At 37.4% G+C, this 14,912-nt stretch overlaps 1 protein-coding gene across 1 annotated transcript in view; it reads left to right on the top strand.

Moving 5' to 3' along the window:
• Window positions 1-14,912, top strand: part of SMG1 (SMG1 nonsense mediated mRNA decay associated PI3K related kinase) — a 114,645-nt gene that overhangs the window by 64,005 nt on the left and 35,728 nt on the right. The window contains exons 21-30 of the mRNA XM_044980792.1: window positions 162-358; window positions 1,890-2,054; window positions 2,970-3,124; window positions 6,049-6,194; window positions 6,947-7,148; window positions 10,446-10,555; window positions 10,956-11,103; window positions 11,593-11,752; window positions 12,231-12,351; window positions 14,630-14,878. Of these exons, the coding sequence (XP_044836727.1) occupies window positions 162-358; window positions 1,890-2,054; window positions 2,970-3,124; window positions 6,049-6,194; window positions 6,947-7,148; window positions 10,446-10,555; window positions 10,956-11,103; window positions 11,593-11,752; window positions 12,231-12,351; window positions 14,630-14,878 (1,653 nt within the window). The remainder of the gene's footprint in view (window positions 1-161; window positions 359-1,889; window positions 2,055-2,969; window positions 3,125-6,048; window positions 6,195-6,946; window positions 7,149-10,445; window positions 10,556-10,955; window positions 11,104-11,592; window positions 11,753-12,230; window positions 12,352-14,629; window positions 14,879-14,912) is intronic.

Here is a 14,912-nt window from a genome sequence, read left to right as displayed (position 1 = left end):
TAAATTTTGGAAGCGCTTTATGTAGGTTTTTAAAATTTGTTGAAGTACATGTTAAAGATTTTAGACTCAATTTTCACAGATATTTTTATATTATATAAAGATGTAAATACCTGATTATTTGATAACCAGTGTGTTGAAATGTTCTGACCAAATGTTTATAGGTATCATTAGAAGTCTTGCAGCCCACACGTTAAACCCTGATCAAGATGTTAGCCAGTGGACTACAGCAGACAATGATGAAGGACACAGCAGTAATCAGCTTAGACTTGTTCTCCTTCTACAGTACTTGGAGAATCTGGAGAAATTGATGTACAATGCTTATGAAGGATGTGCTAATGCACTCACTTCTCCACCCAAGGTTTGTGTCTTCCAGTGCTGACAGTACTGTGAACTGTCCCACAAAGGTGGGAATATTTCACTGTATGTCACTTGATGTTTATCAAGAATCATATGCCACTTCTGAATGATTTCTTTTAATAACTTTTCTATAGAAATGTCCAATATACTACCCTGATTATAAGCTGACAATTTTTCCACTTTAAAAAATAAAAAAGCTCAGGATTGCCTAGCTGTTCTCCCTATTGGTGGAACTTACATTGTTTTTGAAAAAGATCAGCTGCAGACAACTTTGTTTCCAAACATTTTAGGTTTGTGTTCTGATTTTCATTTAACCTTGTTTGTCTAATTGCTTTTAAAACAAACATGATATATTCCTTCAATTTGTTTTGCTTTACTTGATTTAATGTTATTTATTATTAAACAACTGAAAAGGGAACATCATTTTCTTGAGTAATTGTTTACACAACAGCACAGTATCAAACAGGTTGCAGATGATAAAATGAATAACTACTGAATGTGAATTAAGAGTACAGTAGATACTGCTCTGTTAAGCTGTTATCAACATTTGTTATGAAATGCATTCGGTTGTGAGGGGTTCAAGGTGCCATTTGTTGGATATGAAATGAAAATGTATGTATTTACGGTTGAATCTACGAAGTATTTGGCCATCATAGAAACAAATAGCTTTAAAAATTTGAAAAGACCACTTTGCTATTTTCCCATTTCTGCTTAAACAATCTGTAAAATGGCCAAGCTGTTAACATTGTAATTGCAGAGAGTTTTTGCAATAATTATTTATTTGTTTGCTATTTTGCCTGTCCAGATATGTAATTAGAAGGGTTCCAAAGAAACCGTTTGTTTGTTGAGAACAAATCCATCCAAATCTGATTGATTATAATATTTAGTAGAAAGATATTGCACCACTTATGTGTGTTTGCCTCAGAATCTCTATAATTATAATGTATGTTGTAATTTCCCAGTGTCAGGTCAAACTGAATTGGGAAGTAGTCTAGAATTAGTGTAGTTTGCTACTGTGCAGGGGATCAAATTTTAAGGATCAAGCTGAATTCTTTTCTCCCAGATTGGCAAGACGCAGCCACAGATGAGGCAGAATTTCTCTCTTTTCATCCCTTCTTTTCCCCCAACTTCCAGCCTCTTTCATATGGAAATGTGGTCCTCCAAGAGGCAGGTATTGACAGAGGGTTGAATAAAGCAAAAAATATTTCTGAGAAATTATCCCTTGTAAGTAGGGCTTCTTAGGTATGGGGAAAGAGAATTTGAAAGGACAAGTTAAAACACATTTAAATCTAACGTCTTGTAATGGACTTGCTGACAGAAATCTTCCCACGGGGGGATGTTACATTTTTAATCATTCTGTAGTTAAATTACACCACTTGAAGATTTAGTTAGAGAGGGGAACCCTTCCCGATAAAGATTATGCTGTTCTACATATTATTAAATATTATAAAGCCTCTATTTTAATTTATACAAAAATAAAAAGTATTGTTTTATAAAACTCAGGATCTCTTTTTTCTTCTTTCTGTTGTAAGGTTATCAGGACATTCTTCTATACTAACCGCCAGACCTGCCAAGATTGGCTAACTCGGATTAGACTTTCTATCATGAGGATTGGATTGTTGGCTGGTCAGCCTGCTGTGACAGTCAGACATGGTTTTGATTTACTCACAGAAATGAAGACCAATAATATCTCTCAGGTACTGTGTTTTTTCAAAATTTTGTAGGCTGGTAGAAAAAAACATTTCCATAGTATTGTATGTAAACTAAAAGATCATAGAATCACAGAATAAGATAAACCAATGGATTAGGTAATTAAACCAATAGGCCTGTTAAAACTGTATTCTAGAGCAGCAGTTTTGAACTTTTACTTATCTATTTTTGCGGGGGTGGAGTTTTTCCTAACAAAATAATTAAAATCTGGAAATTCTGTGTTACACATTTAGTCAAAGATTTAATACTAAACAGATGCTGGAGCTAGCTCATATTTTGAACTATATAATTCCCGCTGTTTAAGTAAGGAGCCTCTGTTTAAAACTTGCACAAGTATCAAAAACTTCCACTAGACCAGTATTTTTCAAACTTTGTCTGTGGAGTCCTTCCTGGTATTATGAAAAGCAACCCATTTCTGAGCAAGGTCTGGGATGAGGACTGGAAGAGGATGTGGTTCAGGAGAGGATCTTTCTACAAAATGTTGGCACAATGAGTTGGAAAAACCACTGTGTTTAGAACACTTTGTATAAAAGCTGAAGGGTACTGATGACTTGTTCAATAATGTTGTTTGACCTTCTTAAAATGTGTGTCTTTTAGCAGAGAAGGCTTTCTAGATTTATGCCTAGGTAGTAATTTGTCTGCTGATGAATTTCTGGGGATTTGTGAAAAAGTAATGTCTTTACATAAATATAGGCCATGAGCTGGATGTGTTTTTCAGAGGGTAGTGTACAGTGTCTGGTTTTCAGAGATTCTTTGCTCTACTCTTTGAGGGAGTGGGATAACTGTGACCATTGAGAATATAAACATGAAATATTGCATTACATATTTAAAACATTTAACAATGTACATAGCTTTTCTCTTCAAACAAGAGCTGTTAAATTAAGCTTAAACTTCATTTCTAGGGAAGTGAATTAGAAGTGACAATTATGACGTTGGTGGAAGCACTATGTGAGCTTCATTGCCCTGAAGCTATACAAGGAATAGCTGTCTGGTCTTCTGCTATAGTTGGGAAGAGTCTGTCTTGGATTAATTCTGTAGCTCAGCAAGCAGAAGGACGGTAAGTTGGCACAAATGACTGGAGATCTGGCAGGGCCGCCCAGAGGATTCAGGGGGCCTGGGGGCCTTGGCGGGGGGCCCCCGCTTCGGCGGTAATTCGGCAGCGGAGGATCCTTCCGCTCCGGGACCCGCCGCCGAAGTGCCCGAAGACCCACGGCAGGAGGCCCCTGCCGCCGAATTACCACCGAAGACCCAGCTCTTTGGCGGCGGGTCCTGGGGCGGAAGGACCCCCGCCGCGGGTTTTCGGGGCACTTCGGCGGTGGGTCTCGTAGCAGAAGGACCCCCCCCCCCCCCCGCCGCCGAATTGCCACCGAAGACCCGGAGTGGAAGAAGCTCCGGGGGCCTGGGCCCCTTGAGAGTTTTTTCTGGGGCCTCCGGAGCGAGTGAAGGACCCCACTCCAGGGGCCCCGAAAAACTCTCATGGGGGCCCCTGCGGGGTCCGGGGCCTGGGGCAAATTGCCCCACTTGAGCCCCCCTCTGGGCGGCCCTGAGAACTGGTCTAAATGTGAGCTTATTTTCTAAATACATGAAGTACCAATATTTTTATCTCAATTAATGAAGTTGCTTCATGGATCAAAGCTGCTTTCTGAAAGGAAGGTTAGCAGCGAAAAGGGAAATGTTGGTTTACATTGTTTGGTTTAACATTTGTTTTCCAGTAGTACTCAGAGCCTCTCTATCATGATGATGGTGATCTCATTCTATTAAGTGCTGAACAAAGGCATAGGATGACAGTCCCTGCCCCTTCCTACAGTCTAAGAAAATATGCAATATACAAAGACTAGAGGGTAGAAGGAATAAGTCAGATACAATTATTATAAATATATATATCTTTACATTTTTTGTTATAAATAAAGTAAGAATTATTCCCAACTGCTACTTAAACTAGCCATCATTATATGCTCTTTGGGATGTTGAAAAGTGACTAGTTTTGTTTGGTTGTGTTTTAATTTAGGGCAAAGACTCCTAAATTTGGGATTTATGCTGTGTTAGGTGTATACAGTAAACTAAAATAAAACACTGTTTTTTGTTTTTTTTAAAAGATCCTCATGGGTTATATACTTAGCTCTGTGGGTTGGCAGTAGTGCTATAATTTATAGAAGAGATATTTTGTTGTATAGTTTTAATGTGGGCAGTCTTCTGATTTTTGAACATGTAGGGGAAAGCACCCTTTCCACCCATACCAAAGTACTTTTGTCTTACATATTAGACTAAAATTCACCTGAGGGAAAAACATACACACATTCTGTGTTCATATATACGTCTCATCCTGCTGGCATACTGAAGGAAACAACACTCCTAATCTCTCTTCTCACCTCTGTCTCTGTCACAGGTGCTTCCTCTCCCCCCCGCCCCCCGCTTAACTGTTTGGTTTGACCTGCGTCAAAGTGTCTTCTTGCAGGACTAGCTTCGTTGTCTCTCCCCCTCCAACATTTTACCACTTCCTTCCTCTGCCACCAGTCAGGGCCCATAGACACGTTGCCTTAAGTGTCGACATACCTTAAATAGAATCTGGTCAGAGGCATGAAGAGTCAATGGCAGAGTGGATGCAAATCAGGCCTGCAGATCACAATGGTGATCTTCTCTTCTGCTCTATTGAGTGAGAGAAATGGGAACTTCATGGCTCTTCTCCTTCAAACAACGTCAGCTCCGTCCACAAGACCAGTAGTGTCTGATAAGCACTCCTTACCATACCAGCCTCAGTTAGGTAACCTTGCCAGATTACAGCTCCCTGTCTCCTGTTTGGGGTTCTTGTAAGCAGAGAAAGAAAGAATCCAGTATTTGCCTCTGTTAGTCATGAGTAGCAAACCTGTGTGAATATAACAAAGCTGTTAGTCTAGTCATCTTTCATCTGTGAGGCAAAAATCTCTGGCTCACCGGTATGTGGGGTTTGCACACCCACATGGAATACATGGCTACATCTACTTCAAAGAAGAATCTTACTTTCTTTAATTCAATGGAAAAGTGATTGAGGATTAATAATATCTTAAAAGGTCAGGAGTAAAAAAAGGAGAAAATGTATCAGGCTGGGAGAGAGGTACACATACAAGCAAAGAGACCATGGCAGTTAGCGTGGGTCTTGTTTGTTCCATGGTTTTCCTTCGTTCTTTTAAAAAATGTTATGGGGACAGTGGCAGGGGAGCAAGGGAGATGTGAGGAACAAGGGTTGGGGGAAGGTCATTGAGAGGCAGGGAGTGCAGGAAGAGTGTCACTGGCAATGGAGGGGTGAGAATGAAGTTAGGGGGAGCAAACAGTCAACAAAAAAAACAAGTCTAGAATTCAAATTGTAAAATGCCAGCTGCTGACATCACTGGGGTCTACAAGCTGTGACGCTCATTCCACTAACCATGGCTTCCATTCTGTCTCCCCAAACCAACCCAGCTGAGGGAGCTCTGCTTGTCCTCACCCTACTGGGTTGTTGCTTCTGTCTCCTGCGAGGGAGGGGGAGTTTCTGGCAGACGTCTCACGTGAAACATCATATTAAAGCGACTCCTCTAGAACAGTGCCAGCAAGTAATCTTTGCTTCAGTTCATAGTAATTTGAAGTTAGCACGAAAAGCTGATATGTAGTTTCATATAGGTGAAATTATCTCTATCAGCTGACAACCTTAATTGTTTTCCATCTTATTCAACCTTATTTTTTAAATAAGGTTTGATGTTTTGGATTGAAGGATAAAGTAAGTTCCAAGAATAAAAGAGATCAGTAACTATATCACCCACCTTCAGTAGCTTCCCCCCTCCCCCACTTCTGTTTTCCACCTTTTACCATAGAGAGAAATCCTCTGTAGTCCTCCTTTGTTTTATTCTTGTGGCATTGCAGGGATCATTCATTCTCTTTTATAGGAAATTTTAATACAAACTCTGTATACAAAAAGTAGAAAATCATTGCTGTGAAATGTTGACTAAACATTAAATCTTAATATTAAAGGTTTGAAAAAGCAACTGTTGAATACCAGGAGCACTTGAGTTCCATGACAGGAGTGGATTGCTCCATAGCTGGTTTTGATAAATCTGTCCTGAAGTTGGCCAATTCAAATAGTGGCAATAATGCCAGCCCAAAGCATTCTTTGAATGGTAAGTATTATTAATGGCTTTTTAAAATGGCCAGAAACTCCATGTACTGAATATGTACATACATTGTTGCGGTTTACAGGTTATATAGTCAACAGTAAAGCTTTGTTAAATTACCGTAGTAACTTACATTGTAAACACTTAGGTACAAATTTAACTGAAAAATCCAGTTGAAGATTTTGGGGCTACTCACGTATGAAAAGATAAGCACAAGCATAGATGTTTGCAGGTTTGGGGCCTAGTGAAGAGATGGATAAAAGCAAGGATAACACACAGTAAAATATACTTTGTATTTTAAGCAGTTTAGCTCTAATTATTTAGACTTGAATAATACATCCTTATTTCCAGTTATTTGTATACTTCATGAATGTACTATAGTATAAAAAGAAGCCTTAAATGAGACCTTGTCACAGCACTCTATTAAAATCGTGAGAAGTGGGAAGGGGTATTTTGTACACTTTTTTGTGTGTGTATTATCAGGTGCACATATTAGTTTAATTCTTCTATACTGATCAGATTATTTTCTATCTTCCAGTTTCTTTATAAATGTTAACTAAATTCTTCCAAAGCCTCTTGCATAAGTATTTCAGTTTTACAGGTAACAAAATATGCTACAGATGAGAAGTTAGGTACTGTAAATATAGTGTAATTTTATCTAAAACAGATTAAACTTTTTGCCTTAAACATAATTTCCAAATGCTTTGTCAAGTAGTAAGACTTATTTTTCTTAAATATTGATTTTCTTAATTTCACAGGTGAAGCTAGAAAAACTGTTCTGACTAAACCAAGTGATTCTTCACCTGAAGTTATAAATTACTTGGGTAACAAAGCATGTGAATGTTACATTGCAATTGCTGATTGGGCTGCTGTACAAGAATGGCAGAATGCTGTCCATGACTTGAAAAAAAGCACAAGTAATACCTCAGTCAATTTAAAAGCAGACTTTAACTACATAAAGTAAGGTTCTCGTTAATTTATTCAATAATATCTCTGAAAGCAGTAAACTTTTACATGAAAGCTTCTCTTAGTCTCATCATATCAGTGCCATGTGGTTTCCAAGGTCTTTCTTTTGTGATGCAAAATCTATAATGATTTAGTAGGAAAACTCCCTTGACGTATAGTAGCTATAACAGATAAGTAGTGAATTGACACCATCCTAGATAAACCATTGGGGCTTTCATGATTCTTAAGATTAGGAAAGGCTCCTAAATTGTTTATTTGGAGGCAGAAGATAATGGATTTGTTTTAGTTATTTTTTAATTTGTAAGGGGATTCATCCATTCTCACAATTGGAATAATTTTTAAAATATCTTGTCTTTCACTTGTATCTTTTTATTCTTTAGATTTGTGAATTAAAATATTTTGACTCTAAAGCTTTCTTCAGAAACTAAAGAAGATTGTTGGTTGATATCTAATGATTCGTTAAGGATATAAGGGGTCGTGAGGTAATATATTGAATCACCATCTGTTGACAACAGAGAAACTTTCAAGCTTACACAGTGGTGGTCTTCAGGATCTCTGTGTAAGTCTGAAAGCTTGTCTCTCTCACCAACAGAAGTTGGTGCAATAAAAGATACTACCTCACCAACTTGTCTCTCTAATGTCCTAGGGCCAACACAGCTACAACACCCCTGCATATATCTAATGAATCATGATAGTCTTTAGGTTTTTTGAACTAAATATAAAAAAAAAGTGCACCTAGGATTTTAGCAGACACTTGACTTGTTACTCAAGAGGGTTTCAGCTTTTTTCATTTGAGAACCCCTAAAAATTTTCAAATGGAGGTGCACACCCCTTTGAAAATCTTACATGTAGTCTGTGGATCCCCAGGGACCACAGGTTGAAAACCACTGTTCTATGGTAATGACAGTCTTTTGCAAATACCTTAGACGTGATCTGTGGACCAAGGGTCCAAAACCACTGCTCTAGTTAAAATAAAGTTGGAAATGCAATAAATAAGACTTCGTAGCCATTCCATTTGAAGATCTATTTTTTCAAGTCTGTACTTCTCCAATAAACTTCATAAAAAAAATCTTTTGTCTGAAGTTTCTCACATGCAGACTTGGCCTAAAAGTAAATTCTTGGGGAAAAGTTTAAATAAAGTCTGTCAAGAAGCTTTAGTTTCTAAGGATAGTGTGCTTTTTTTTGTGTTCGTAAAACTGGTGGCCTTCCTCATATAAACATATCCCAAATGGCTTGTTTTTAAAAGTTGCCATGTAGTTAATCCATAATGTGGGCAAGTCTTTACAATGTATCTGAAAATATTTTGTTTAGAAATAGTTATGAATACTTCATATCCTTATCCTTTTTAGATACATTTGTCTGTGCAGGCAGAGATTTTCAATGTTAGGCATCCACAAATAGTTTGTTTGCAGGTACAGAGATTTGATCATTTTGAGTTGTGTGGGGCAGGTATAGTTTTATCCAGATAGTCTGTCAAATCTACATATTTTCCAAGTTTTTAGGCACCAAATTTGTATACCCTCTAAAAAGCTTTTTAGGGTTGCTCTATACCTATTTAAGATTATGACTTCACTGCAGAATCAAGCAAAAGGGAGAAACTCTGTATTTAGAGAGAAATTTTTAATCAAACAAATCTGCAGTAGTAATGTGAATATAAACATTTTCACAGTGAACATGGATTTTTTTTCTTCTTTGTCAGTCCAGACACTTCATATTTCCTTTCTGCCAGCAGATGGTAACAGAACACTTGAACATTTGAATCATAACATTCTCTGTTAAGGAGCTTGTTGGCTCAGTCTTCAATGTCTTATCTCAATTGGCTGACTGATACTGTTCTAGAAGAATCTAGTCTCCTGAAATGTTCAACTGATATGCTGTCAACAGGGTAGAAGGGTTGGGTGAGGAGTTAGATTTTGGCTGTTGCAGGCTATCAGCGTACTCCTGTGTAAACTAGGCCCTACACAAGACTCTAGGGCAGTGGTTCTCAACCTGTGGCTCATGGGCCACTTGCGGCCCAATCAGGACACAGCTGCAACCCATGTGACATCCTCAGGGCCTTATACAGGTAGTATTGGATGTGGCCCACGTAACACATTGTGGCCCATAATGGTAAATAGGCTGAGAGCCACTGCTCTAGGAGCTTGTCTCTGGAAGAACACTCAAGAAAATTAACTGAAGGTGTAAATTTAAAGTGGATTAGTTAAATCAAGTTTAAACCCCTTTGTGGATGCTACCGTTGAGAATTAAAGTGGCCTTAATTCACTTTAATTCTGAATAAGAAGGTTCATGCAGGGGTTTAATGCAGTTTAACTAATCCCCTTTAAAATTTAGTTTGGATTATTTTTTCTGTGTGTTCCTGTGTAGATAAGCCCTATGTCTCTTGCCATGTGCACCAAGCAGTTCAATTTCAAAAAATTTCAGGGCCCTATACAAGTCAATGGTAAAACTCTCATTGACCTGGATGGAACCAGGATTTCCCCAGCCCTTGGACATAAAGGAAAGCTCTTTTTAATTTTATTCCCCTGAAAGGATCATACTTTAATTTGCCAGTACTTTATTCTTTTTCTTCCTTCATCCCTACACCTAGTGGAAGAGCACTAGATGTGTGGACTAATTGATGATTTTCTATAAATATGAAACTTTGAAATGTTTATTCTTTAATTTTGATAGTCTGATAGCTTCTAAATTGTCATGAATGGCAGCAATTGAATTAAGTGTTTTCTGCTACGTTACCTTCATTTTACAAATTATGATTGTATATTAAGATGGAAAACTTTGTTTTAAAGTTATGTGAATGTGCTCTGAATTCCACCTTCTAAAGTACTGTGTGAAATCCTCAGGGCTTTGAATAAAGGTATGTCTGCACTTGAAGCTGGTGGCATAATGCACAGCTGGAGGAGACCTACAGTAGCTCTGACTGAGCAAGCATGCTAAAAATGGAATGTAGTTGCAGCAGCGCAAGTGGGCTAGCTGCCCTGATTGCCTGTCTAATATTTCTGACACACATTCTGGGTGGCTAGCCCTTCCTGATGCTTGTGCTGCGGTGAGCCAGCATGTTAACAATAGCATATAGCCAGTCAGCGCCAGCATGAATCTCTCTTCAAGCTGGGAATCACACCCCTTGCTCTAAGTGTAGACATATCGTAAGGCTACATGGAAGAAACATGTTAAAAGACAATTGGTTTATTAGTAGTGCTCCTTCTGGCTTTTCATTGCTGTGAAGTTGTAGGATATTCATCAACTAAGGTGAAGTAGAAGTACGGAAATAAAACTATAAAAATTGAATTGCAGATCTTTAAGCAGCTTTGAATGTGGAGAACTTACTGACTGTACAGAACAGCTAGAACTACTACCTGGAGAAAACATCAACCTACTTACTGGAGGATCCAAAGAAAAAATAGGTAAAAATAAAATCAAAATTCATAATAAACAAAGTAATTACTAAACACTTATTATAAGCTTAAAATACTATACCATATTGGTATAGAAATGATACTTCAAGACTTTCTGGATACAGATTCCAGAGTAACTTTATTTACTCTGGAAATAAGTTGAGAAATAATTGGCAATCATAATCCTAAATGCTATTGTAGGGTTTTTTTTCTGTTTGTTTTGTTCTCTGGATATGTGTGTGTTTTGAGAAAAGAACTTGGACTTAGAAATGTAATTTTCTCATTAATTATCAATATTTGTTCTGCAATTCTTATCACAAACTTTCTTCCTTTCAAAACTTTTATTGCAAGAATTATGGTAATGGTTGGTCATTTTTAACCATTTGTGAATTATGTATAATCTTTGTAGACATGAAGAAGCTGCTTCCTAACATGCTAAGTCCTGATCCAAGAGAATTTCAGAAAGCAATTGAAGTACAGTTGTTGAGAAGTTCAGTATGTCTGGCAACAGCAATAAACCACACAGAACAGGAACAAAAGTGGCAATTGATAAATGAGTAAGTTTAAAGAACCTTTGAGTGAATACAATGACCTTGTATAACGTGTGTGTGTGAGAAGTTGTAACCCGTTAAATACCACTTTCTAGTAACTGTAGTCTTCCTTGTATTTAAGTATCAAGCTTTTGTTTGGCCGCCTTTCTGAGAGTACATGAAGTTGTTTTTCATGGATTAGGAGTATAAACTGCTACGAGAGAGAATAAGGAGGGATTTTAATTTTAGAGATCTAATGCGTTGTTCACCTGGCCTGTTGACAGTAAACAATGCTTTGTAACAGACAATCTGTTGACCTTACTGTGCATGATAAATTATAAGTTATGCAAGACTTGATCCTTTCTTCCATATGAAGAGGCTGAATTTTGCTGCCTGTTGCCTGTTCATAATTTTTTATGTTAATAAATATCAATATCTATTAATTAAAAAGACAAGGACAATTAGTAGCTAATAGAATGGACTGTTCTAGTTTCTAACACTAAATCTTTATTTCAGAAATATTGTAAAATATCTGAAGCAGACGTCACGAATAGCCGTTGGACCTTTAAGACTTTCCACGTTGACTGTGTGTCAGTCATTGCCAGTGTTGAGCACTCTGCAGTTATATTGTTCATCTGCGTTGGAAAATACAGTATCAAGCAGACTTTCATCAGAGGTATTTTTTGTGTATAAATTTTTAAAATATTCAGGTCATGTTAATACATGCATCAGGTAACGTCTTTCTACTGAACTGTTATTGCACGAACACTGTCTCACAGATGGGCTCATTCTTATTCAAACTAAGTTGAGAACATGTTGAATTTCCTAACATAGTTGCATTTGAAAATAATTTTTTTTGTTCTGTTAGTAAAATTTCTGACTATTTAACACCACTTCAATCTGCACCTCTGAAATCCCACAGTAAAAAGGGCTTCATTGCAGGACTCTTCAGACCTTACTTTCAGACCTCTCTCATGCAGTAACATTCCTTCTCGAACAGTCCAACTAATGAAATATTTTTGGTGTTACTTTGCTATATAAACTTAAATTAGTAAACTACAGCTTACTCCACTCTGAATTATTCTTTAGGTATTGAAAATTACAGGCTCTACATTATTCCATGACAAACATGAAATTTTTTATGCATTCCGCAGGATTGTCTTATTCCTCTTTTTAGTGATGCTTTACGGTCGTGCAAACAGCATGATGTAAGACCATGGATGCATGCCCTAAGATATACTGTGTACCAGAATCAATTGCTGGAAAAACTTAAAGGTATCTAAATTTTACTTTTAACGTTCTGAAGTGTCTATACAGAATTAGTAACTTAGGCCTGGTCTACACTTGGGGGGGCGGTCGAACTAAGGTTTGCAACTTCAGCTACGCAAATAGCGTAGCTGAAGTCGAACTACCTTAGTTCGAGTTACTTACCCGTCCTCACGGTGCGGGATCGAAGTCCGCGGCTCCCCCGTCGACTCCGCCACCGCCGTTCGTGGTGGTGGAGTTCCGGAGTCGACGGGAGCGCGTTCGGAGTTTGATATATCGCGTCTAGATGAGAAGCGATATATCGAACTCCGAGAATTCGATTGCTACCCGCCGATTCGGCGGGTAGTGAAGACGTACCCTAAGATCTTTGTTTTGGTAGAAGCACCTGAATTTTCATAGTTCAAATAATTTGCTTAGAAATATGAAATAAACATGTTTTATTTAGCAAATGCTTATGTATGTTATAAAATATTTAGGAAACATTGCTATAATGCAATTCACTCATCCTCAAATTTTTAAACACTTCCATTGTATTCTTAGACATATCTTGTGCTGTCATTAGTGTGTTTTCAGAAACAAGCTCCTTTACAGTAATTCAAGTATGCAGTATGCTTGCGGTGTGTAAAGTAGCTGGGTACGGGTAAAATCTCCGCCCTATTTTTCTTCTTCTTTTGGTAATCCATGAGTCTCAAATTTTAAACGTCAAACTGGAATTAAAACTAGCTACGTGAGACGGGAAGAGTGATTAATGTTTTTAAAACTGGCTCCAAACAGGTTTTTTTACTTTTATATTATCTAATAGAGTCTTAAAATGGAAAAAAGTAAACAAATTGCAAAAATATTGCTTTGCTTACGTAACTAGTTTTGTGGCCTCTGACATCAACCATCTGTTAAATTGCATGCATATTAGAAGGGCGAGAGCCCACAACCTTCTGCTCCAAAGCCATCTCATATATCACTTGATCTAACAGACTCTTTTTTGCTGTGAATCACCCATCTAATACTCTGGATTTTATCTGTCTTCTGATAAAAACATGTATCAGTAAAATCACACAATAATGAATTTGGACCATTGTCAAGAATCTAAAAACCCTTAAGTCATTCTTCTATCTTCAGAAAAGAAAACGCCCACTTAATGATCATTTAAAGGGGGAAAAAAAAAAAAAAAAGGTGCCTGGGAGAATAATGAAGGTTTAGCATGACCTGAAGCTCTGTACAAATGTGGGTTCTGGCAAACCAATTAGAAATATTTGAGCCGCTCTCATCTCTTTGAAGAGAAAGCAAGTAGTATACAGACTTAAGCCAGCATACCAGTTTTTTAAAATACTTATTTGGGAAGTTTTCACAGGTTTACTACTTAGTGCCAAATCCAAAAGAGGTCCATTTCTTTTTGTTACAATTTGATAGAGAGAAAGCTTTTGATAGAATAGAGTGGAACTTTCTGGCTATGTAGTCCTATCGTATTGACATTGACCCCCAATTCCTTAAATGGATAACTGCTCTTTATACTGGCAGCTGTCCCTTTTAGAGTTAAAACTCCCCTGTTTGAATTACACGGGGGAGCTAGGCAAGGATATCCATTGTTTCCTTTACTTTTTACATTTCCATACAGAGGATAAAGAATAACACATTTATCACAGTAAGAACGACAACACCTCAGAAAATAGCTTTATGTGCTAATGATGTAATAGTATCTAACATGATCATTTCCTTAAAATTAGTATCTAAAGAAATCCATGATGTCAGGAAACATGAGGCTTGAAATAAATTATAGTGGTTTTTATGTGCAATTATAAATCTGTAATACTAGCTATAAATTTGCCAGACTTTGAGATGTTATCTCTCCAGAAAACATTTGGGTTCAAATAGGCAACAAATTCTGTAAGATACTGGGGAATTAAAATCTCAAAACAGCCAAGAGCTATATGATTTAAATTTCAAACTATTATTTCAGCAGATGAAAAAACATTTGGGGTGCTGGGGGAAATATGCAGTTTCTTGGTTGGTAAGAATAGCCATGATCAAAATTAATATTGTTGCCCAGGAAATCTTTCTTGCATCAAAATCTTTCTATAATCATTCCAGATAAAACTCTAGCAGTCATACAGCGAATGTTAGAATTTATATGGACTAAGAAAAGACCAAGAGTGAGTGCAGTTTTTTTCCTCTGTTGGTAATTGCATTCTGTATGTGGCTGGCATGGTGAGGAATCATCTGCTGTGTGTTCCAAATGCAATTATTGCTTTAAACCAAGGTTTTGTTAACAAAAATTTGCTTTCTTTTTCAGAACAAACTGTCTCTGTTAGAAGTCATCTAATGGAACTGGGTCTAACGGCAGCAAAATTTGCTAGAAAACGGGGGAATGTGGCCCTAGCCACACGATTGCTTGCTCAGTGCAGTGAAGTTCAGCTGGGAAAAACCACTACTGCTCAAGATTTAGTTCAGCACTTCAAAAAATTGTCAGCACCAGGTCAAATAGATGAAAAATGGAGTCCTGAACTTGATATTGAGAAAACAAAATTGTTATACACAGCTGGTTAGTGTTTGATAACCTCACACAGATACTATGG

This window comes from Mauremys mutica, chromosome 11, assembly GCF_020497125.1.
Source record: "Mauremys mutica isolate MM-2020 ecotype Southern chromosome 11, ASM2049712v1, whole genome shotgun sequence".
Taxonomy (NCBI): Eukaryota; Metazoa; Chordata; order Testudines; family Geoemydidae; genus Mauremys; species Mauremys mutica.
Note: the sequence above shows the minus strand (reverse complement) of the source record. Positions and strands in the feature narration are given on the sequence as shown.